The sequence below is a fragment of the Anomaloglossus baeobatrachus genome, chromosome 9, assembly GCF_048569485.1.
Source record: "Anomaloglossus baeobatrachus isolate aAnoBae1 chromosome 9, aAnoBae1.hap1, whole genome shotgun sequence".
In the NCBI taxonomy this organism is placed as follows: Eukaryota; Metazoa; Chordata; class Amphibia; order Anura; family Aromobatidae; genus Anomaloglossus; species Anomaloglossus baeobatrachus.
Window position 1 is genome coordinate 149,283,263 of NC_134361.1, and position 25,184 is coordinate 149,308,446.

The window sequence follows — 25,184 nt, forward strand, 5'->3', positions numbered from 1 at the left end:
ACGACAGCCTGAAAGCTCTTAAGGAGCAGGCGGCACAGCCTCCCTCGGACTCGGACCCGGAGCGAGTGGTCTGGGACCAAGGACGGCTGTACCGGGCCACGGTCCAGCAGGGTTCACCGGAGGCGTGGCCCAGGGACCGACAGTTAGTGGTACCCTATCCGTTCCGGACGGAGTTGTTGCGGATCGCACATGAGATTCCGATGGCCGGACACCTAGGGATCGCTAAGACCAAGGCCAGGTTGAACCAGCATTTCTACTGGCCAAAAATGGGGGCCGATGTGGCTGCCTACTGCCGTTCGTGTGAAACCTGTCAGAGAGTGGGGAAGGCGGGGCCACACCCCAAAGCCCCACTGGTATCTCTGCCAATCATCGATGAGCCTTTCAGGAGGGTGGCTGTGGATCTGGTCGGCCCGCTGGCCATCCCCAGTAGCTCCGGGAAACGCTTCATACTGACGGTAGTGGACTATGCCACCCGGTACCCAGAAGCAGTGGCCTTGTCGTCCATTCGGGCTGACAAGGTGGCCACCGCATTGCTGGAGATTTTCTCCCGAGTGGGTTTTCCCCAGGAAATGCTCACTGACCGGGGGACCCAATTCATGTCCCAGCTGATGGAGGCCCTCTGTAAGCAAGTCCAGGTGCGACATCTGGTGGCCAGCCCGTACCATCCACAGACTAATGGCCTGTGCGAGCGGTTCAATGGCACCTTAAAGCAGATGCTTAAGATGTTGGTCGACTCCCATGGGCGTGACTGGGAGCGGTATCTCCCACACCTGTTATTTGCTTACCGGGAGGTTCCACAGGCCTCAACAGGATTCTCACCGTTTGAGCTCCTGTACGGGCGACGTGTGCGGGGCCCCCTGGCTCTGGTGAAAGAGGCTTGGGAAGGGGATTTGGCCACCCCTGGAGTGTCGGTTATCGAGTATGTCATGCGCTTCCGGGACAAAATGCAGGCCTTGACGCAACTGGTACACGACAATATGGCTCAAGCCCAGGCCGATCAGAAGCGTTGGTACGACCAGAACGCTTGTGAGAGGACCTACCAAGTGGGTCAAAAGGTGTGGGTACTGGTCCCCGTACCACAGGACAAGCTTCAGGCAGCCTGGGAAGGCCCATACCTCGTGTACCAGCAGCTCAACCCTGTAACGTACCTGGTCACCCTGGACCCTGCCCGTGGAAGGCGGAAGCCCTTCCATGTGAACATGATGAAGGCACATCATGAGCGGGAGGCATGTGCGCTCCCCGTGTGCAACCTGCCCGAGGAGGGAGAAGCGGAAACCCTCTTGGATATGCTAGCCCAGGTTAGGGCAGGCGGATCCATTGAGGATGTGGAGGTTGGCCACCAGCTCTTGGAGGACCAACGGTCCCAGCTGTGGGCCACCCTACACCCCTTCCGGGGGTTGTTTACCAACCAGCCCGGAAGGACTGACTTGGCTGTCCATCACGTGGACACTGGGGATCATCCCCCGATCCGGCGTTCAGCATATCGGGTCTCCCTGGAGGTGCAGCAACACATGCGCCAGGAGATTGACGAGATGCTGAAGCTGGGGGTGATCCAGGCATCCAACAGCGCTTGGGCCTCGCCTGTAGTCCTCGTCCCTAAGAAGGACCGAACCACTCGGTTCTGCGTGGACTACAGGGGGCTCAATGCGGTCACGGTCGCCGATGCGTACCCAATGCCACGCATCGATGACCTGCTCGATCAGTTGGCCGGGGCTCAGTACCTGACCATCATGGATCCGAGCCGGGGATATTGGCAGATCCCCCTGACTCGCAAGGCCAGGGAACGCTCTGCCTTTATTACCCCATTTGGACTGTACGAGTCCACGGTGATGCCATTCGGGATGAGGAATGCCCCTGCCACTTTCCAGCGGATGGTCAACACCCTGCTCAAGGGACTTGAAGGGTACGCGGCCGCGTACCTGGATGACATTGCCGTCTTCAGTCCCACCTGGGAGGACCACCTAGAGCATCTAGCACAGGTGCTCAGGCGGATCCACCGGGCAGGTTTGACCATCAAGCCGGGAAAGTGTCAGCTGGCCATGAGCGAGGTCCAGTACCTCGGTCACCGGGTAGGTGGGAGAACACTGAAGCCCGAGCCTGAGAAAGTGGAAGCCATCGCATCCTGGCCCACCCCCAGGACCAAGAAGCAGGTGATGTCCTTCTTGGGGACCGCTGGGTACTATAGGAGGTTTGTTCCATGCTATAGTAGCCTGGCAAAGCCCTTGACGGACCTCACCAAGAAGAAGCTGCCCTCTGCAGTCGATTGGACAATGGACTGCGAGACAGCCTTCCGGGCCCTAAAGGACGCCCTGTCCAGCCCGCCCGTGCTACAGGCAGCCGACTTCACGCGGCCGTTTGTAGTACAGACCGACGCCAGTGACTTCGGCCTCGGTGCGGTGCTCAGCCAGGTGGACTCTGCGAGCCAAGAGCACCCAGTCTTGTACCTGAGCAGGAAGCTGTTACCAAGGGAAGTTGCCTATTCCACGATGGAGAAGGAGTGCCTGGCCATAGTGTGGGCCCTGCAGCGTCTGCAACCCTATCTATACGGGCGCCACTTCATCGTGGAGACGGACCACAATCCCCTCAGCTGGTTGCACACCGTCTCTGGGACGAATGGGCGATTGTTGCGATGGAGCCTTGCGCTCCAGCAATACAACTTCACCATTCGCCACAAAAGGGGCCGTGACCACGGTAACGCAGACGGGCTGTCCCGACAAGGAGAGGTCGCGGACGGGCGCACGGGGGAACACCGGAGTGTGCTGCCCCCTAGCGCCCTCAAAAGGGGGGAGGTGTGAGGCAAATCCCGGGATATGAAGATGAATTATGACTCCAGTCATAATCCCTCATCACTCCCTGGCAGTGCCCCCTCCCTTCTTGTTCTCAGTGTTCCACTTACACCTCCATGGCCATGTCCTGTGATATGGAGATGAGGTGGTGTGGGAACAATGGACACAGGATGACTCCCTGCCGTCACCCTGTAACAAGAGTTGTATCTCATTAGCAAGGCTATGGAACTAGCAGACAGAACGACTCCAGTAAAAAATGGTTCATATCTCGCAAGCCATATTTCCGATAAATATGGCAACCATAAAAATGGTGTCTCCGCATGCGGACGATGCCGGCACACCCTTTTTATGGGAGCAGGACATTGGGAAATGCCCCAGGCGTGATATCAGCCAATGGGGAACTGGCAGGCAGGTCATGAGTCCCCTCGTTCTGTAGCTAAATTCATAACTGTCACAATGAGAGCATTGGCGTCCGCCTACGACGCTCCCAGGCCAAGTTATGGCCATATTCCATGTTGTGGATTTTGTCCATAACTCCAGCCAGGGGTGGAGCAGTGCTCCCTGTGAGGTCACTAAGGTAGGAGGGGACCTGGATTGCCCAGGTTGATAACCCTACTTCGGCCATTTTCCAGTGTTCTTTTCGCTGGGGGCACGTGTAGGAAACATCTGTGGGAAGGATCCTAGAAACCTGGGTACAGCGCCCCCCTGTGGCCAGACGCAACAAGGTAACTGCTGGAACTGTGTATGCCTGTTTGTAACCCATGCTTTGATTGTAACTGTACTCTGACATATGTATATTCTGTAGATTCCCTATTGTATATATTGTAGTTCTAGTGTGCTTTAGGCTGATTAAATTATATAATTAATCTTGGGCTGTTCTGTTATCTCGATCTTGAATCCCACGTCTGTGTGTTCGGCTAATAGTTACCGTGAAGCGGTTGGTGGCAGCGAGTTTGTGCCAAGGATTATTGTGGGGAGGCCAGTGAGATTCGGGGAGATTTTATATATTCCGCCCGCGGAGGTCGGGGGAATATATACCTTACTCTCACCGGGGACCCTTCAATAATCGGCATAAGTAGTTTAGCGGCCTCCTTGCTTATTGTCGGGCAATTCCATAATTGGCCTGACTATAAGAGGGGCGCTAGAGAGCGCGTCACGTGCTCTGTCTGTCGGTCGGGAGGTATAAAGGAGGGGTGACCCCCACTTGTTACCCCCCGATTGTGACGTACTGGTAGCCAGCGCGGGGGATTTCTGAGTGACCCCCCCGGTGGTTTGTGACAATAAGGATTTGTGATACTGTTGTATTTGAATTTGTTAAAGGAAGTAGGCCACAAGTAAATGTAGAAATCCTCTATGTAAATCGCTCAATTCAAGTATCGTCCAACGTTTTGTTGATGTGTGGGACTGAAGCTCAACCACTCTTGCTATATGTGCTGCGGTCCTATATTTTGTTTTTATATTATTCAAGACCTCCTCTAGGTCTCAGATTTACTAGAATTTTGTGTTTAATCCTATGACTTTTCCCTGCCCATACAAACTTTGATATTATAGCATTCATTTTTTTTTAAAAAATTGTTGAGGGATATCTATTGGGAGGGTTTGTAAAAGGTAAAGAGCTTTGGGTAGAATTATCATTTTTATCAGATTAATTCTACCAAACCAGGAAATCGGGGCGTCTTTCCATGACATCAGGGAGGATTCTACTGACTTTAGTAAAGGCATAAAGTTTAGTTTGTAAAAGGTGATTGGAAGAATTACGGAGCTTTGTACCCAAATAAGTTATGGAGGAACGTTCTTTAAAGGGAGAGAGAGTAGACAGCTTTTCTTTGTTTTCAGGTGATAACAGGAAATGCATTATATTGGACTTAAGAGAAATTTATTTTAAAGTTAGAAATTGTGTTAAAGAGACGCCGTTCTGATAGCAATTCTGGTATAGAGTCATTTGGGTTAACCAAAAAGAATAGACTACATCTGCATAAGCAGCGCATTTATGTTCAATTGTGCCAGTCTTCAGTCCTTTGATTTTGGGGGATTGTCTAATTTTTTGTAAAAGGGTTTCCAGTTTAAGGATGACTAGAAGGGGGGACAATGGGCAGCCCTGTCTCGTACAGTTCTGTATATCAAAGCTGGGGGACAGTATATTATTCACTTTGACTCTGGCTGAGGGCGTGGTATATAAGGCCAGGATTTTTTGTAAAAAATTTTTGGGGAAGCCAAATTTAATGAGTGTTTGTTCTATGAAGTACCAGTCAACACGATCAAATGCTTTTTCCGCGTCTGTGGAAAGGGCCGACAATTGTATTTCCTGGTGTTTAGCCAGGTGAATCGCATTGATTGCCCTCATCACATTATCCTTGGCTTCCCTAGCCTTAATAAAGCCAACTGGGGGCGTGGCCTGGACGACAATGTGAGGAGAGGTGTCTGTGGAGCTCTCCTGCAAACACCCATGATAAATACCTGAACACCGCTGTTATCACTGCCTCAGCCGGCTGTCAGGAAGATAAGGTGGTGAGGACTTGTCTGGGGTGAGTCTGGTGGATGCAGAGCGGTGCCATGGTTTGTCACAGGCAAAAAGATAATGGAGGCGGGAAGTCCCCAGCTGTCAAGATGGTGCCATGATAAGGGAGGACGCTAAGAAAGCTAATGCAGCCTGTCAACAAAGAATGCAGGTCATAGCAAGGCTGGAGAAGTTTGCCTGGACTCCAGAGAAATCACTTCAGCATATAGATAACAGGTGAGAACGGAGAGGAGGGGGAAGATAATGCCAGCTCTGATGAGATTGGGGATGGTGAAGAGCAGCAAGATAATACAGGAGAGATGGAGAAAGCACATAGTGCAGAGGAGGCTACCGAAAACCCCACTTTAAAGGACGTTTTTGCAGTGGTGTCTTTTTGTAAAGAAGCTCTGACTACCCTGACAAAGCAAATTAAGAGATTACAGGCAGAGGTTGCTGGCATTAAGAAAGACCTCAAAAAAGCAGACCTGAGAACAGGAGCTGTGGAGGAGAGAGTGGGGATAACAGAGGATCATATTACAAAACTACAACTATGAAGTCTGAAAAAAAAACATTTGCACAGCAGATAGCTGAAATCATGGCAAAAAACGATGATTTAGAGAATCACTCTAGAAGAAATAACATCAGGATTGTCGGCATCCCTGAGAAAGCGGAAGGACGAAACCCCACTGAATATGTATAAGACTGGCTTAGGGAAAAAATTGGGGCTAATGTCTTATCCAAGCTCTATGCCGTGGAACGTGCACACAGAGTCCCGATGCAGCCACAACCAGCAGGCAAGGGCCCTCGCACTATGCTAGCCAAGCTCCTCAACTACAGGGACAGGGACACTATACTGCGAAAGGCAAAGGACATGGAGGATCTTATGATTGACGGCCAGAGAATTTCCATATACCCGGACTACTACATTTCTGTCCAAAAGCTACGTATGACTTTTACTGGAGTAAAGAAGCGCCTGCGAGAGATTGGGGTGCAATACTCAATGATGTTCCCAGCAAAGCTAAGAGTGATGGCGTTGAAGCGGGTGCACTTTTTTACAACTCCGGAGGAAGCCATGCAGTGGTTGGACGCAAACGAATAGCGGATCCGTTTGAAGGAATGAGCTGACTGAATCTGCAGTGTGTTGGAGAAGGCTGGCTGAGGCTCTACGACATCCTTAGGAGCTTACAGGGGACCCTTCTTGTTTTTCCTTTTTTTTTTTTTCCTCCTTCCCTTTGGGATTGAGGTAGTATGCAGGGGGAATGCGAAGGGTTTGATGTGAGCTTCGCAGGACATGGGGACTACCTAATTAGGCGTGGTGGTGGTGTTTACAATTTGAGATTCCAGTTTAATTACTGTTCGCCATTTTACTGTTATATTGGTTGAGTGGAATGTGATTATACATAGAAAGGGTGGGAGTGGAGAATTGTTGGAAAAGGGACGAGTTTCAAAATGTGTCTAAGAGGGGAAGGCGAGTGAGAATTTAGTAGGGATTATGGACCAGGTTTGGAAAACCTGATGCTTCACGGGAGTACTCAAAAACAGGAAGTGGTGGGGAGCAGGAGGGGAGGGGAGTAGGGGGGAAAGGGGTAGGGTAGAGGCAGCATGGGGAGATACTACAAGGTTTGATTGTTTTACTGGGTGGGATAATGGGGGATAGAATTAAGGTGTTGAGTTGGAATATTAGAGGGTTATCAGATAGGTCTAGGAGAGCGGCAATAATTAAATATGTTCAAGACCAGAATCCGTCAGTAATATGTCTACTAGAAACGCATCTAACAAAGGAGACAACACATGTTTTAAATAGGAGATGGGTGCAGAAGGCCTATCATTCCACCTTTTCCAACTATGCAAGGGGTGTATCACTACTGATCCATAACTCTGTGCAATATGAAGGGATAGAAGTGTATGTGGATAAAGAGGGACAGTGTGTGGCCGTCAAGTGTAAAATATTTGGCAGACTCATGTGTATAGCTGCAATATATATACCACCTCCATATATGTGCACCAAACTAAGGGAGATAAGGGAGTTCTCTGAGAAGGGGGGAGTAATCCCTTTTTTACTGGTGGGGGACTTCAATAATGTGATAGATCTGTACTGGGATAGGAGTAGTAGACCTCCAGGTATCCAGGATAGTTGGATTACTTCGTTTGGCACTCTTATTGGGGAACTTGGAATGGTGGATGCCTGGCGAGTGAGGAATGGGAGGGTATCCTGCTTCTCTTGTTTTTCGGCTTCACATAACACTCTGTCCCGCATTGACATGGTGATCTGATGGATGCAATGATAGGCGACATGCAATATCTGACAAGAGTGATTTCAGATCATAGCCCGATTCTAGTGTCCATACGACGGGGGACTCTTACAGGGGGAAGGAGGTCGTGAGTGGAATCTTCATCCAGCATGGATCCGTCGTATTAATATGGGGAATAAAGAACGGGATCTCGGGGAATTTTTTATCCACAACGAGGGTAGCACTGGTCCCATGGTGGTATGGGATGCGATGAAGGCATACCTCAGGGGTCTCCTGTTCAGGGATATCTGTAAACGTAAAACACAGACGAGGCAGGATGAGAAAGATAGCCTGGAGGCCTTAGATAAGGCAGAGCTGGAAGCAATTCGGAGTGATACTACGGATGCGAAGCAAAATCTTAAGGCAGGCGCATGAACATGTTAATAAGATGCTTTTGGAGAAGGCGGTAAGGAAGCAGGCATTCCAAAAATTGCATTTTTATGAGGAGGGAGAAAAAGTTGGTCATCTATTATCGGTCATAGCTGCAGCTCAAAGGAGTAGTTCATTTGTGCATGGTATCGACACGGTGGAGGGGACACAGGTCACTGAGGTTGAGGAGATCCTTGGTGTCTTTAAAGATTTCTATTGCACGCTATATTCTTCTAGCGGAGAGATGAGGGTGGAAGAGGTGGACTCATTTCTTGAGCGAGGTGAGCTTCCGGTGTTGTCTGTGGCGGATAGAGATAAACTGGAGTCACCTATTACTATTGATGAACTGGAGGGCGCTCTGCATGGCATGAGCATTGACAAGGCACCGGGAGCAGACGGGCTACCAGTTGAAATTTATAAACAGTTAGAAGAAATCCTATTACCCAAACTATTGAAAGTCTTTGAGGTGGCGGAGGGGGAAGGTGTATTGCCTGAATCTATGAGAGAAGCAATAATAGTAGTAATTCCTAAGGAGGATAAAAATCCGAGGCTTCCAGACTCATAGACCAATCTCGTTATTAACAGCGGACGTGAAACTTCTGGCTAAGGTGTTGTCAAACCGGCTGACTGGAGTTATATCTAACCTAATACATATGGACCAATCAGGGTTCATGGCCAATAGGTCGACAGCTGCTAATATCAGGAGATTATATCTTAATCTACAGTTGCCGCCTGATAACCCTGGCCGGAGGGTGATCGCTTCGCTAGATGCCCAGAAAGCATTCGATAGTGTTGAGTGGGGGTATCTGTGGAAAGTGTTGCAACATATGGGTTTTGGCCCACGGTTTGTAAAGTGGGTGCAGCTGTTGTATAATAGGCCTACTGCTAAAGTTAGAGGTAACGGTATGACCTCCTCAGCGTTTGAGTTGCACCGGGGAACGAGACAGGGCTGCCCACTATCGCCGCTCCTATTTGCTATTGCAATAGAGCTTCTGGCGGCGGCCATTAGGAAATCGAAGGGTTCCATGGATTTAGGTATGGAAACTTAGAGGAGAAAATAGCTCTTTATGCTGACGATTTATTACTTTTCTTGGGGGATCCGTCAGCCTTATTGGATCATGCCATGCAGATAATAGAGAAATTTGGAGAAGTTTCGGGACTGACCATTAATTGGTCTAAATCGAGCCTCTTTAAAGTGGATGGGGAAGTAACCTGGACAAATGATGATACTGGGGCTAACAAATTGAAGAGTGTGGATGAATTTAAATATCTAGGTATCCAGATATCTCTGCCAGTAGGAAAATACATACAGGTGAACATATGGCCGCTTCTTAAAAAATTGAGAGCCAAAGTGGATGCCTGGAACAAGCTACATTTGTCAGTTGTTGGAAGGGTTAATTTACTAAAGATGGTAGTAATGCCTAAATTCCTATACATACTGCACAATGCCCCTGTTTGTATTTCAAAGAAAAGATTTAAAGGGATAAACTCGCTGTTTAGGGACCTGGTGTGGGGTAAAAAGCAGCCTACGGTGCGATTAGAGACTTTATAAAGGCCGAAAGATGAGGGGGGTCTAGCAATCACAAATCCGGAATTGTATTATATGGCGGCGCAATGTCAACACCTCAGGGGCTGGTCTGATCGAGAGAAAGATGGGGGCATTAAAGAAGTGCTGGAATACATAGTGGGTAGAAGTCAATTGTTAATGGGACTAGAGGATGGTACGGTGGGGATCTTGGGAGGAACGTCTCCTACAATGGCACTTTTAAACAAGATCTGGGATAGGCTGAAAAGGGTGAGAGGGGTGACCCGGTTAACCAAGTTTACACCTATCTGGGATAACATTAATCTCCCGGAGATTCAGAAAATGAGGAATATTGAGGAATGGAGACGCAAGGGTGTAATATACATGCAGTCATGCATCAAATATTGGACGGAGGAATTCTGAAATCATTCCCACAGTTACAGAGTGAGTTTCAGTTACCAGCGTCCGGCTGGCTTCACTACAGTCAATTAAAACATGCGATTGCAGCCCAAGCAGCTAAAAAAAAAAAAAAAAAAAAAAAAAAAAAGTTTGGTCATACACACATACTCCAGTACCAGGTCAATCTGTAAGGGGGAAGGAAGCACTAAAGGGATCATTTCTGGCACATATAAAGATATACTACATACCTTTCTTTTAGACTACCCAATTAAAACTAAATCTAAATGGGAGGAGGAAGTTGGGCCGATAACGGAGGAGGTGTGGGAGAGTATCTTAGAGTATGTCCCTAAACTTTCCATGAGCGAACCGGCCAGACTATCTCACCTATACGTGATTCACCGGGTATATAGGTCTCCTTTACTGATGTTTAAAATGGGGTTGAAAAGGAATTCTGAGTGTCCAAGGTGTCAGGGATTTGACGCAGGTATTTTTCATATGATGTGGTCTTGTCCGAGACTGGTCTCCTTTTGGACTAAGGTTATCCACAAGATAGGAAGAACATATGGGTGTGTCCTTCTCAGGGAACCATTGCTATGCATATTGGGATATGTTGCGGAGCTTGGGGTGGAAAATACTATGAAAATTGCCATTGCTAGGCTGCTGTATACGGCAAGAAGGCCAATCGCCAGGTCCTGGATTAAAAAAAAAGACCCCCCGACCAGGGGAGAGTACATTAAAAGGGTGAAATGTATTCTTCAGCTGGAACAGGGAGTGTATGAAAGAAGGGGGAATGTTAATGTTTGAGAAGCTATGGTATTTTTAGCGAGATCTCCTTTTCTCTTTCTTTCTTTGTTCTCGAACCAAGTTCAATGAGAATGCCTCTGAGAACAGCTTTGTGCGCTTCCCAAATGTTGGAATCGCATTTGCCAGAAATACAGTTTTCTGTAAAGAAATTCTTAATAGAACTGGCTAAATAATCTTGTGAGGCTTTCATTTTGAGTAAATTATTATTTAGCTTCCAATTTAAGGGGCTTCTGAATTGTTGTTGTATGTTCAGGTTGAGAAAAAAGTGGGGCATGGTCTGAGAATATTATTGAGTCATAAGAGATGCTATGTACTACGCTCAGATGTTTGTGGGGGATAAATAAATAGTCAATCCTTGAGTATTTTTTGTGTACTGATGAGAAGGAATAGTCTTTGATGAGAAGAAGGAATAGTCGTTTGTGGCGGGGTGTATCATTCTCCACACATCTATTAATAGTCTGCTGTTTAGAAGTTTTTTAATGTATCTAGTAGTTTTGAGCGGGACCGTCGATTGGCCATTTGATGTGTCTAACGGAGGGTGTAAGGGTATGTTGAAATCTCCTCCCAGAATTAATTGGCCTTCTGTGAAATTATCTAAGATCTCAGTAAAGCTTTTGAAAAAAGGGGAGTGATTGTTGTTTGGTGCATAAATGTTTGCTAGCGTAAACAGTGTATTATATATTGTGCATTTCAGTAATATGTATCTGCCCTCTTTATCATATAACGCGTCCTTAAAGACGAAAGGAATCCTCTGATTTATAATTATAGATACACCTTTGTTTTTTTTGATTGGTGAGTTAGTGTTAAACCATTTAGTAAAGATTTTATTTTTAGTAACTGGTGTGTGTGTTTGAAATGAGTTTCTTGGAAAAATACTATATCTATTTTATTTTTATGTAGATAGTTCAAGATTTGTGATCTTTTCCTGGGATGTTTAATCCTTTCACATTATAGGTAGCTACCTTTATGTTGGCCATTGATGTTTGAGTGGGGCATATTTGCGTCTTATTTGTTTTGTCTTAGCAGGATTTTTAAATAAACAGGAACTATAGAAGGATTAGATAAATAAAACAAAAGAACCATGATGCGCAATGTGCCACGAGGTTTCTCAATGGGTTTGAAACTTTTTGCAGCTGGTAGGGATATGAGCAAAAATAATGCGCGCCCTACCAGGAATAATTGCAAGGATAAAGGTGGTATTCAGGTCTGATGGGGTGTGGACCTAGAAGAGAAGTAGCGGTTCTCTTTTTTTTTTTATTTTTTAGGGTTCTCCTTTTTCAAAGATGGGAGAGAAATATGTATGTACTTACAGGATTAAACAGACTCCCAGTGAGTCTTAATTGAACCAGAGGCATTAAATAACACAATGTCAAATCCCATTTTGAATGTAGCCTATGAGCTCAATCCGGCGGGATTATGTTGATTAGTATATACATTGTGTCCAGGCTTCCCCCTATCTCTGTCGCCACCTCAGTGGGAAAGAGGGAGGGGGTAGTAGGTTGAAGTATGTTGAGTATCGACAACTTTATATCTCTTCTCTAAATATAACTCTTAAATACAAAGTAACTATAACAGAACTTTAGAAACAGTTAAGCTAGAATTTCTGATCAAAGTAAAATATTTATATCATAGGTTTTACTTCTATCTTCACCCGATTTCTCCGTTTTCTCTGTGGTCTCTATTGGGTGTTCTCTTGTATTCAGAATTCAGTTTTCTTTTTTTCTTTGGGTGGAGTGACTATAGACCACTTTTAAGATACTGGAAGTGGAGGCAAATTTAGAAATGCTTCCGCTGTTGTCCAACCTGGGACCTGGAGGTCCAATAAATCCAATTTTCTGAGGACGAACGGTAAGTCATCAGGAGTTCTGATTGCCAGGGTGCCATCCCAAAGGGGAAGAGCCATCTGTAGGGAATGTTCTTATTTCTCAAAACTTTTGTCAAGGGTTGAAGCTGTCGCCTAAGGTCGAGAGTCCGCTTTGTAAGGTCCTGAAAGATTTGAATCTCCGAGCCTTCGTATTCTATTTTTTCCGCACCGCTCACTTTGATAAATGTCCTCTTTGGTTTTAAAGCTTTGGAAAAAGCACAAAACATCTCTTTGTCTGTCTGTTCCCGATTGTTTTGGTCGGAACACTGTGTGCTCTATCTTCAGGTCATTTTCATCGCGTTTCCCGATAATGTTGTTGAAGATTGTGGTCAAGGTAGTGAAAATATCCTCATCAGGAATAGATTCTGGCAGGCCTTTAATTCTTAAGTTGTTTCTGCGGGACCTATTTTCGACGTCATCTATGTGGGTCTTTTGCAGAAATTGATCTTTTTGTTTCTCAATTAAGACTTCTCTTACTTTTGAAGCGTGTGCTGTGATCTGTTCGTTATTATCTTCCAAGATTTGAATTCGGTCATGCGCCGATTTAACATCTTTTCTGAGATCTGCGATCTCATCCTTCACAGCCTGTGTAAAGTCCTTAAATATATTCTACATATATTCTGCTGTAGGGAGAGCCTTAATGTATTCTTTTATATCTTGATCCTGCTGTATGGATTTGGAGGCCTCATCTTCATAACTATCTGACCACTGGTTGAGCGGAAGTGTTGCTGCTTTCTGTTTGTGTAGTTCATTACAAATTTTATTACGTTGAGGTGTTTCAGTTACAGTTCGTTTTTGCGACTTGTTTTCATCTTGACTTTTTTTTGGCGTTTTGTGTTTATTTGATTCTTCAGTTTGGGGTTTGTTACCTTTTCCCATTTTGCCTGTATTGACACTACTACACCGGGAGTAAGGAAGTAAATAGTTAAGTCATATGATCTTTTATGTGAGTTTCATCAGATTGTAGATCTCAAGGTTTGATTGAAGGAATGTCTCACCTATTTTGGTGGCGAGGAGGGGGAGGGAAATAGCAGTTCGCTAGTAATATTCAGGGTGACTTTCTCTGCAGTGTACGGCTCACTATTTTTCTTGTGGAGCTCGTCGGTATATGTTGCTCACCACTGTTATTCAGGAGGGCTCCTCTGTGATATGTGGGTTCTCTGTTATTTAGGGGGCGCTCGTCTATGATATGAGGTTTGCAGCTGTTAAGCTAGGAGGAGTTGTCCTGAATGTGGAGACACGGGGCTCAGTGGGTGCTCTTGTCCACTGAACCAGCGTGGCTCAGGGCTCATCCCAACTGAACGCCGGCCTCCTTAACCGTGGGCGGAACACTACTCAGACAACACAGGGTGAGGGAATCACAATGATAAGACTTTATTGGATCCCCAAAATATTAACGGCACATAACACAACCAGCAAAACACAAATGTAACAGGCAACAGAGTCTCACCCTTCCACTGGCTCACCAGGGATTTAGAATGTCCATGCCTCAGAGCTTCCAGGGCCACTTACTACAATCAAGAAGCACCCCGCTTTCGGCGGGCACCCACTGTGACTGGAATAACGCCAGATTTAGGAAGCTGGCTGAGGTCTGCAAAGTCTGTACCAGGTGACCGATTTGTCCCAACCTGGGTTTCCTCCTTAAGTAGTCTCTGGTTTGATATAATCCTGGCAGCCGGAGTCGAAATCCCTAGACTGTGGATATGGTCTCCAACCGGAACCGGAGCCCCTAGATTGAAGCCACAGGGTATCCTGATCCTCTAGTCAGCTCCTAAGAGCTTAGACTGGATCCATCAACAACATGGTGGCTTAAAGAAGTCCTCTCTTATAGCCACAGCCCTCCCTCTGGGCACACTGCGTCCTCATCGATTGGTTGGACAAGATCGCCTCTCCCATTGGATGAATCTCAAGCTGCATGGACAATGTTCATCCAAATGATGTCTACAGAAAGACTGAGTGTATACATGTAGTCTGGAATGCACAGACTAGACAATGACTACTAAGGTAATTACATTAGCAATACACAACTACATTACAATGATTACTGGAAGAGTCTGGAGAAACAATACGTCTGGCTTTCAGTGGCCAACACAATTACATGAGTCAACAAGAGTCTTGTAAAAACAATAAGGGACTTATCCCCTGTCTATAAACAATCTATCATCCTGTCTGGCTGAATTTTAAGAAACTTTAACCCATGAGAGTCCATGTCGTCACACTGAATATGTGGCTTTTCTGTGTTGGTCAAGAAGAGATTGTCTGCAGTGTTCAAATCACCACTGTCATTCAGGGGGGCTCCCCTAAGATATGTGGATCACGGTTATTCTAGAAAAGCTTGTCTGCAGCTTGTGTCACACTATTATTTTTCAGAGAGTTCACCTGTGCTGTGCAGCACACTGTTGTCATTCAGGGAAGACTTGTCTGGGCCGTGCCACATACTGATGTTATTCAGGGGGAACCTGTCTACACACAGCAGATCAAAGGCACTTTTATCATGTAGATGGGGACTCTGAAATTCAGGTACAGTGTTTGGTTTTAATATACCTAATCTTTATGCTGCCACTCTCATTCACAGGCTTGCTTTGTAATTTGAGTCAAACCCTCCTGTATTGGGTATGAATACTCCTGTTTTAGAGATAAGCTGCAGTTTCTATCTCCTTGTACAAATGCCTCCCCCTTCTCCTCTTGCTAATCTTATGTGACCGCACTGCTCCTTTCTACTTTACCCAGCGCTGACAGACAATGCTTCTCTGGGAAAATCCCCTTCAGCCTACAGCAGGCCTGCACTCCAACATAGCCACTGACACTGATGGAAGGCAGAAGAAGGTGAGAGTGCAGATTCTGAGGCACAGCAGTGTTAAGGGGCCCCCCTTCTGTTCCCCAGGTAAGTACTCACAGTCACTTCCAGCAGCTTTATCTTCTTTTCTTCTTATCTCCTCCACTATCAGTAAACAGTCTTTCTTCAGCTGCAGAGCATCCTGGAGCAGCTTTCTTGCTGACTTATCTTTTATAATGGCTGCCTCCCCCTCTCCTTCACACTCCTCTGTATCAAAGAATCTTGTGTCTCCTTGGATGTTTTCAGCCAGAGTTTCCCCCACTCTGTGTGCCTTTCGATCTCCACCATAGATGAGGACCCTTTTGTGTAATTTTGGGTGTTTTTTGCTGGGAATATTATATTAAAAGAAGCTATGCAGTCAGGAGCTCTCCTGTATTGCAACCTTCCCGCTCTCCAGCTATGCTACGCCCCCTTTCTTCTATTGTTTATACAAAAGGTGACAAGAGATTTTCCCCTACTAATACTATTACCTGAAGGAATGGGTGTCAAAAAACAAAGAATAAACAGATAATGTACAAGTTACCTTTATCTACGAGAATCGGTATACACGTGTGGTTACATACCTGTGGTGGCAATGCAGTCAAACCCCACAAATGCATAAAAGCACGCTGCAGCTCCGGACGCAACGCCGCTGAACCCAAACGGAACAAAACCTCCAGAACCAAAAGCACCAACTTTCATTCTGTAAATAAAAAAAAAATAATATTATTATGAGACACACGATACACACATGAGACACACGATACACACATGAGACACACGATACACACATGAGACACACGATACACACATGAGACACACGATACACACACATTATATATATATTTATATATATATATAATAAAGTACAGTATTTTTCGCTTTATAAGACGCACTTTTGTTCCCCCAAATTTTGGGGGAAAGTAGGGGGTGCATCTTATAATCTGAATATACGGATTACTACAGGGCCCAGGGGAGGTGGGGCAGCTCTGGAGCGGTGCTGGAGGAGGCTGGTGAAGGCTGCAGGAGATCTCCTGCTCCCGCTCATATAATATGCACTGCCGCTGTCCATCACCGTGGTGCTGAAACCGCACCGCAGTGATGGGCTAGGGCAGCGGCGCATATTATATCTGCCTGCGCCCCCCTTTGATGGCACATGTCCCCTCTGTGTTAGATATGGCCTCCATGCTGCTGCCCATAGTAAAATAAAAAACTCTTTACTTACCGCCTCTCTGCTGCCGCTGTGATCAGGCACGCAGAGATGATATCACTCTGCTGTGCCGATCACATGACTGGCACCGAGAACCAGGAAGTGCAGGAGCTCAGCAGCACGGAGGGAGACACGAGGAAAAACAGCACTGGAGAAGGTAAGGAAAGGGTGTGTTATTTTACTACTAGAAGGTGGCCCGATTCTAATGCATCGGGTATTCTAGAATTTATTGTGTAGTTAATGTATGATTTTTGGATAGAGATAGATAGATAGAGATAATATATAAATATATATATATATATATATATATATATATATATATATATATATATATATATATATATATATATATATATACACACACACACACACACACACACACACACACACACACACACACACACATATATATATATACATACACATACATATATATGTTGTGTGTAGTTGCCAAGTGTTTGTGTAGGGCGCTGTAAATGTTCTGGGTGTTGTCTGAGTGTGGGGGTGTGTATGTTTTGTGTACTGTGTGTATCATAGGAGGAGTAGTCCTGGGGAGAGAGGAGTATCATAGGAGGAGTAGTCCTGGGGAGAGAGGAGTATCATAGGAGGAGTAGTCCTGGGGAGAGAGGAGTATCATAGGAGGAGTAGTCCTGGGGAGAGAGGAGTATCATAGGAGGAGTAGTCCTGGGGAGAGAGGAGTATCATAGGAGGAGTAGTCCTGGGGAGAGAGGAGTATCATAGGAGGAGTAGTCCTGGGAAAAAAGAGGAGTATCATAGGAGGAGTAGTCCTGGGAAAAGAGGAGTATAATAGGAGGAGGAGTAGAATTGGAGGAGTAGTCCTGGGGAGAGAGGAGTATAATAGGAGGAGTAGTCATGGGGAGAGAGGAGTATAATAGGAGGAGTAGTCCTCGGGAGAGGAGTATAAGGACACAGTGTGTGGGGGGCGTGGTGTGGCCGAGCGGAGCGGCCAATGCGTGTGGGGGGACGGGGCTGGGCCGAGCGGCCAATGCGACGGTTGTCACTGTAATGACGTCATTTTGGAGCAAGACAGACCGACAGAATAAGGATATAGATAGAGAGATAGAGTGAAATAGATAGATAGATAGATAGATAGAGAGAGATGGGCAGCAGCATGGGGGCCATATCAGCCATAGGGGAACGTGTGCCAGCCATAGGTGAAGGGAACGTGTGCCAGCCATAGGGGACATGTGGCATCACTGGGAGACGTGTGGCATCACTGGGAGACGTGTGCCAGCACAAGGGGGCTATATTCAATATAAGAGGGCCATATCCAGATTAAGGGGGCTAATTTTAGGATTGGGGGCTATGAGGGACATATACTCTATATGATTTGTTAGACGGACACTAGCATTATAAGACGGACCATTTAAACATTAAAAAAAAAATTATTTTCCTTCACCAAATTTGGGGGTGCGTCTTATAATCAGGTGAGAGTTATAAAGCGAAAAATACGGTAAGTAATGTTAGGACGATGATTTACAGTATTACTGAATGGACATATAAAAATGCTGCTAAACCACCAGTCCTGCAAAATGGTCCATAACACTGAAGACCTCAAATAGGAAAAACAGGTCTCTTGGAAATAAGTTATCAGTTTTTATGTAATGCTGACACTTGTGCAGCCTATGTAAGGACACTTACCCTGAAGTGACATTATGATTATCATAATTCTCCTGGGTCAGACTCCAGTTTTTGACATCACCCTTCAGGAAGCCGGACAGGATGATAAATGCCAACACCAGAAGATTGATCGCTGTGAAGATCTTGTTAACCCATGCGGACTCGCTTACACCAACAGCTAACAATACTTAGAAAAAAAAAATAAAATGAGTTGAGTGACCATCTTTGACAAGTTAAAAATAATTGCATCTGAAAACCGTATAAAAAAAAAAAACAAAACAAAACAAAAAAAAACCAACAAACTGATCTACTGTATTCAGTGACAAGTTGTCAGATTTGACCAGTCCAGGCATAAAGATCCTGTGAAGTTATTCATGGTTCTCAGCAAGGATTACAAAAAGCAAAAAAACAAAAATGTCGTTAATCTGCAGGTTAATGCAGTTGGATACCGGTCATGTTTAAAACCTAAAAATCCTGATGTGGGGCAAAAAAAAAAAAAAGAAAACCAAAACCTACTGTATAAGAAAAAAAAAAAAATCTTCATTCAAGAGCTATAAGTATCATTCTACAGGATATTTTTTTTAAGGCACAAAAACAAGAAATCCTCAAGTTTCTTTACAGGAATTCCCATTCATTTTTCTGGTATTAGTTTTTGTGAATAGTTGTTTTTTTTTTTAAATTCTATGTCACCAATTACATGCCCAATCTTCAATTTGTAATTAAAGTGCTCTCACAAAAACACTGCTGGAGCGAAAACTAGCACAGAAATGGCCATCATTAACTTAATGAGGTCATTAGTCCTCAATGTTTGCTGATGCAGAAACAATCCGAACGCCGCTAACCAACCATGTAGAATATAAAATCCCAGGGCAAGGGTGGGGGTTGGAGGAAAAAAAAATATTGAACACAAAAAAGTAGGCCATAGGCTCTATTAATGGGGTAGTTCTATAATACGTTTATCATCTATCTGCAGGGTAGAGGTCTGGTCACCTGGATGTGACGCTAACGCTAGAATAAGGTCCTCAGTGCCGCCGTCCTCCTCAATAAGAGGAGCAGAGGGAGTGGAGCAGTATTCAGGAGAGATCCCCGCCGCCCCCCCCATTGTCCATGCACAAAGCCCAGCTTTCTCCGTCAGCACCGAACCTGTTTTAGCTCGAGAGTCCAGTTTTGGGACCGTGATTATTCCCCAGTTACCACCAAAGCCCTGTTTATCTGGCAAAATGACAATTGCTCATGAGCCATAGGCCATCATGGCTGGTGCAAGGCCAGGGGCGATGTGACAAGTTGTGTCTCTGCAGTAGTTTGTATTCCCTAAATATTTCTAGTGTGTAATGTAACGAGTGATTGAGTATGGTGTGGTTCACACTCAGCCTGTGAACAAGTGCAGGGGACGGAGGGAGGCAGAAAATATGGATACATGATATTGTCCTTACTCCCCCTTACACCTACCTGTTAGCAAGAGCACGAGTAACAGGGCGAAGAAATCCGGGTGTTTTGACAATACATTTTCCACTTCAATATTTGTTCTGTTAATGAAGAAATTGGTAATGCGATTGCCAATCATTTCATCAAAAGTAGAGCTCCAAGCTCGGGCTACGCTGGCCGTACCTGAGAGGATTAAAGGGGTTAACAATTACAAAGGTGCCTTTAAAAAGATGCGAGTGGTGGACAATGCTACTTATTAATGCACACGGCCCTGAGTACCACATCCAGCAGCGGCCTGTGCCACCAATATCACACAAAGGGCAGGAAGGAGGAAGACTACTACATAATCCGCAGTACAAAGGAAAAGCTGCAGCACAGGATCTCAGTCAGAATTCACAACACATCATTTACAGTAATATAAAGCAGTTTTCCTGGTGGCAAATTAGGCTAAAGGAAGTGATGAAATGTGGGGAGAGGCATACTTACCTGAGAAATCCCCTGCAGCTCCACGGCCACCCTGTCATAGACACTATGTGTGACTGCTGCAGGCAAGCACTGCAATATCCAGAGGAGGCCAGCTCATTTCAGAAAGCAAGTTAGCCCTCTTCACTATCAGTGCACTGGCTGTGACAGAGGGGACTGGCTTAGTCATTGATCGGATCAACCAGCCAGACCCCTCACACTCAGAACGGCAGAGCGCAGACACTGGAAACCCAATTCTGTATCAGACGAGAGCTGAAAGTGAAGATATCTTACAATCTGGGCACCTTTCTTAAAGGGAACCTGTCAGCAGAAATTTCGCCCAAAACCTAAAAGATTCCCTCTCTGCATCTCCTGGGCTGCATTCTAGAAAGGTCCCTGTTATTATTGTGCCCCCTGTGAGACCAAAATAAAGACTTTATAAAGTGGTACCTTTTTGTATTCAGATTCTGTAAATGTGACACGGGGGCGGGCTGCCTGATGGCCGTTAGTCTGCCTTCTGCCGCTTTAGGCCGTCCCCCATCGCTGATTTCCATAGCTGTGGACGCCGCCCAGTGCTCCACAGGTCCCCGCACATGCCCCAGTGCTCATCTCTCGTGGATGAGCACTGTGCCCAGTGTCACTGCTGGTGACGTGCGCGCAGGCTTTAGATTATGGGCGGTGCTGTGATGTTTATTACCAAGCAACCGCCCATAATCGCGGGACCGAGCTTTCCCCCTCAGCGTCCTTCGTTCTGCGCAAGCGCGGTGCTGCTGACCCCACGTCACCTCCTATCTATTTCCTGCCTCAGTAAATGTAATCTAATGTAAAGGAAAAGACAAACTGAATCTTGATAGCGATTTTTTTTGTTTGTTTTTTTTTATTTCAGGGCTGGAGTGCTGATGTAAAAGTAAGTCCCCTGCCCCCGGTCTTATACTCACCTGCAGCAGTCATCTTCTGCCACCGTCACTCCACTCTGTCTCTGGCAATTTGCGAGCTGCCAGAGGTCACAGCTTAACAAAAGTCTATGGGAGCCTAGATCTTGCCTCATTCTGGCTCTCATAGATTTGCCTTAAGACCTTGTGATGTAACTTCTAACTTCCGGCCAGTTAGAAGTTATGGGCACAAGATGGTGATGCGTGACTGGAGCGATGCCAAAAAAGGGATGAAAACACCGGAAGGGGAAGGGTGAATCGGGGAGTGTTAGATCGGGGGCAAGGGGACTTGCATCAAAAGCACCACTCCAGCGCTGAAAGAATATAAATCAATAATGTTGGATTGGTGCTCTAAGAGAATCTGTCAACTCTGACAGTGCTACATGTACATATAAAAAGAAAAGTCTAGCAATACCTTTACATGGCCAGTAATTTCCTGAGAAATCGGTGTTTAAATTGATATGCAAATGAGGTTGAGGAGCTAGGGTAGATCTGAAGCCTCTGTCACTCCAACTCTATTCCTTACCCAGTGCTGCCGCCTTCTGCTTGACTGAACCTCTATGTTGTGTGGGAGGAGGCGATGTTGGGAGGAGAATAGAGTCAGTGAAGGAGGCTTCAGATCTACCATAGTCCTTCAAGCCTCATTTCCATATCAATTAAAACGCTGATTTCTCAGTAATGGTGGAACAGACTGGCCAAGTAAAGGTATTGCTGGACTTGTCTTTGAAGGTTACATGTGCTGACAGACTACCTCAAGGTACCGTCACACTAAGCAACATCGCTAGCAACATCGCTGCTGAGGCACAACTTGCTAGCGATGTTGCTTAGTGTGACTTCCAGAAACAACCTGGCCCCTGCTGTGAGGTCGCTGGTTGTTGCTGAATGTCCTGGATCATTTTTTAGTTGTTGCTCTCCCGCTGTGAAGCGCACATCGCTGTGGTGTGACAGCGAGAGAGCAACAACTCCCTGCTCTCTGCACACGTAGCTGGAGTACACATCGGGTAATTAACCCGATGTGTACTGTGGCTAGGAGTGCAAGGAACAGGGAGCCGGCACTGGCAGTGTGAGAGCGGTAGACGCTGGTAACGAAGGTAAATATCGGATATCCAAGGGAAGGGCTTCTTGGTTACCCAATGTTTACCGTGGTTACCAGCGTCCGCAGAAGCCGGCTCCCTGCTGCCTGCACACGTAGCAGAGTACACATCGGGTAATTAACCCGATGTGTACTGTGGCTAGGTGTGCAGGGAGCCAGTGCCAAGCGGTTTGCGCTGGTAACCAAGGTAAATATCGGGTTGGTTACCCGATATTTACCTTAGTTACCAAGCGCAGCATTGCTTCCACGTGTAGCGACACTCCAGCGATCCCTGCCAGGTCAGGTTGCTGGTGGGATCGCTGGAGTGTCACTTAGTGTGACATCTCACCAGCGACCTCCTAGCAACTTACCAGCGATCCCTATCAGGTTGTATCGTTGTTGGGATCGCTGGTAAGTTGTTTAGTTTGACTGGGCCTTTAGAAAAAGGTTAAGTAAATATCAAACTTTATAGACTTTAAACGCTTACCTAAAACATAGGAAAGTATGAGGTTCCAGCCAGTGGTGAATGCCCAGATCTCTCCTACGGTGACATAGCTGTAGAGGTAGGCAGAACCAGTCTTGGGTACCCTGGCTCCAAACTCTGCGTAGCATAGGCCAGCTAGCACTGAAGAAAGAGCAGCAGCGAGAAAGCACAGCACAATTGCAGGCCCGGCATCCGATTTGGCAAATTCACCAGCTAGGACGTAGACACCAGCACCAAGTGTGCTACCAACTCCGAGTGCAATAAGATCCAATGTGGTCAGGCAGCGGGCAAAGCACGATGACTCTTCACTCAGGTCTATGGCTCTCCTGCGGATCAGTTTCTTGCCAACCGAAGTCAGTCCAACACATGTCATCTTGTTATTTTAAAACCTTAAAAAACACAAAAGACTACATGAGAACAAAAAACAGGTAGTCCAACACAATCACAGTCCAAAACAGGTAGATAAGATACATAATTCAATTAGCTCGTTGTCCGCTATCCATTTGTATGTGTGTATGCAGTATTGCCAAGTACATGGATCACCACCTGAACATCCTAATAATGCCTAACCAGATCTAATGGCTTGGTTTCTTCTTCTGGAGCCCACCGCTTTCACCCTCCAAAATTTCCTAATAGCCGGGCCCTACTTTCAATTGAGTGACAATTTGGGCTAACAGCTTTGCTGCACAGTGACACTGAGGCTGGACGAGATCAAGAGATAACCGTGCGCTCCCATCACCCCAGCCAGCCTCCGAGCTACGCTTACAAGCTCAACAACAAAGAGCTTGTAAGTATGGTGCACGTTTGGCCATCGCTCCTTGACACTGGATCCTTTTCACAATGAGCTGTAAACCATATAAAAAAAAAAAAAAAAAAAACCGGAGAGTGAGGACAGAATAAGTAAAATTGAAAAGATGCTCGTTTTTTATACATTAAGATGAAAATTCCGTTTAAATCAATGTACTGTACTGTAGAATTCTTCAGTATAAAAAGAACAGACATTTTTGTGGCAAAAGTTAGGTATTTTCTTTTCAGCGTTGGAGATTGCAAAAATGAGAAATTTTAGGAGAAACGGATTTCTTAGTAGTTTATGACAAGTAGAGTAGATAATAGAATTATTGATGGCTGCTTCAGAACACCGGATATAAACTACATGTCAGACGTTGCTGCAGACCTAATCTATATCACCAGAAATAATTACACCATACACTGCTGTGTGGCGATCAATAGGTAACAATCACACACAAAACGTACCTACTGCATTCAATGCCACCAGTTTGAGCCACAGCTTATAGTCACACATTTAGATAGCAGGTTGTCAGATTTATTCGCCGACCTCTTCGCTTCAAATATATACTTTATGTCTTGTGTGTGGAATCGAAAAGGTTTGGATTAAGAAGAAAGAAGACTGCTCACATTTTTATTAGATTCCAAAAAACAGTACCCAACTATAGTGGAGTTCTGCAGAGTTAAAGCAAGACTACTGCTGTTCTTTATAGAAGGTGGCGCAGACACAAACAAAAACCCTAGGGACTGTTCACACTGGGACTGAAAAAAAACACCCAAGTACTACAGGGCTCAGCCAAAAAGAGACCCAAGTACTACAGGGCTCAGCCAAAAAGAGACCCAAGTACTACAGGGCTCAGCCAAAAAGAGACCCAAGTACTACAGGGCTCAGCCAAAAAGAGACCCAAGTACTACAGGGCTCAGCCAAAAAAGAGACCCAAGTACTACAGGGCTCAGCCAAAAAGAGACCCAAGTACTACAGGGCTCAGCCAAAAAGAGACCCAAGTACTACAGGGCTCAGCCAAAAAGAGACCCAAGTACTACAGGGCTCAGCCAAAAAGAGACCCAAGTACTACAGGGCTCAGCCAAAGAGAGACCCAAGTACTACAGGGCTCAGCCAAAAAGAGACCCAAGTACTACAGGGCTCAGCCAAAAAGAGACCCAAGTACTACAGGGCTCAGCCAAAAAGAGACCCAAGTACTACAGGGCTCAGCCAAAAAGAGACCCAAGTACTACAGGGCTCAGCCAAAAAGAGACCCAAGTACTACAGGGCTCAGCCAAAAAGAGACCCAAGTACTACAGGGCTCAGCCAAAAAGAGACCCAAGTACTACAGGGCTCAGCCAAAAAGAGACCCAAGTACTACAGGGCTCAGCCAAAAAGAGACCCAAGTACTACAGGGCTCAGCCAAAAAGAGACCCAAGTACTACAGGGCTCAGCCAAAAAGAGACCCAAGTACAGTGCTCAGCCATCTGTGCAGTTTCCACCAATTGGCACCTCAATTATCACCAGACATCAACTATCCTACTGGAACTCCTCTTTAAATCCCAACTCTCACTGTAGCTGTAGGGTGACCCACTATGTGATTCATGGTGTCAGGATGAGGAGGTGTGACTAAGAGGTCTGATCCCTCATTCCTAAACATGAATGAAAGCTCATCTTTAATGGGACAAATGAAAAGACTAGACTCCGAGAAAGGTCTCCACCCCATTCTGCTTGATTGACAAGTCTGTAAATAGCCCCCACGACTTGTCTTGTCGACCTAGGCCTCCATTTTCTTGAATGCAGAAGGAGCATGCAACATAGGGTCCTGTCCTGAAAATG

At 45.9% G+C, this 25,184-nt stretch overlaps 1 protein-coding gene across 2 annotated transcripts in view; it reads right to left on the reverse strand.

Annotated features, from left to right (window-relative positions):
• Positions 1-25,184, reverse strand: part of SLC7A3 (solute carrier family 7 member 3) — a 127,261-nt gene that overhangs the window by 30,217 nt on the left and 71,860 nt on the right. For both annotated transcript variants that reach the window (XM_075324008.1, XM_075324009.1), the window contains exons 2-5: positions 22,580-22,965; positions 19,651-19,809; positions 18,223-18,388; positions 15,935-16,053 (exon numbers count right to left, since the gene is read on the reverse strand). In XM_075324008.1, the coding sequence (XP_075180123.1) occupies positions 15,935-16,053; positions 18,223-18,388; positions 19,651-19,809; positions 22,580-22,949 (814 nt within the window). In that variant the 5' untranslated portion in view covers positions 22,950-22,965. The remainder of the gene's footprint in view (positions 1-15,934; positions 16,054-18,222; positions 18,389-19,650; positions 19,810-22,579; positions 22,966-25,184) is intronic.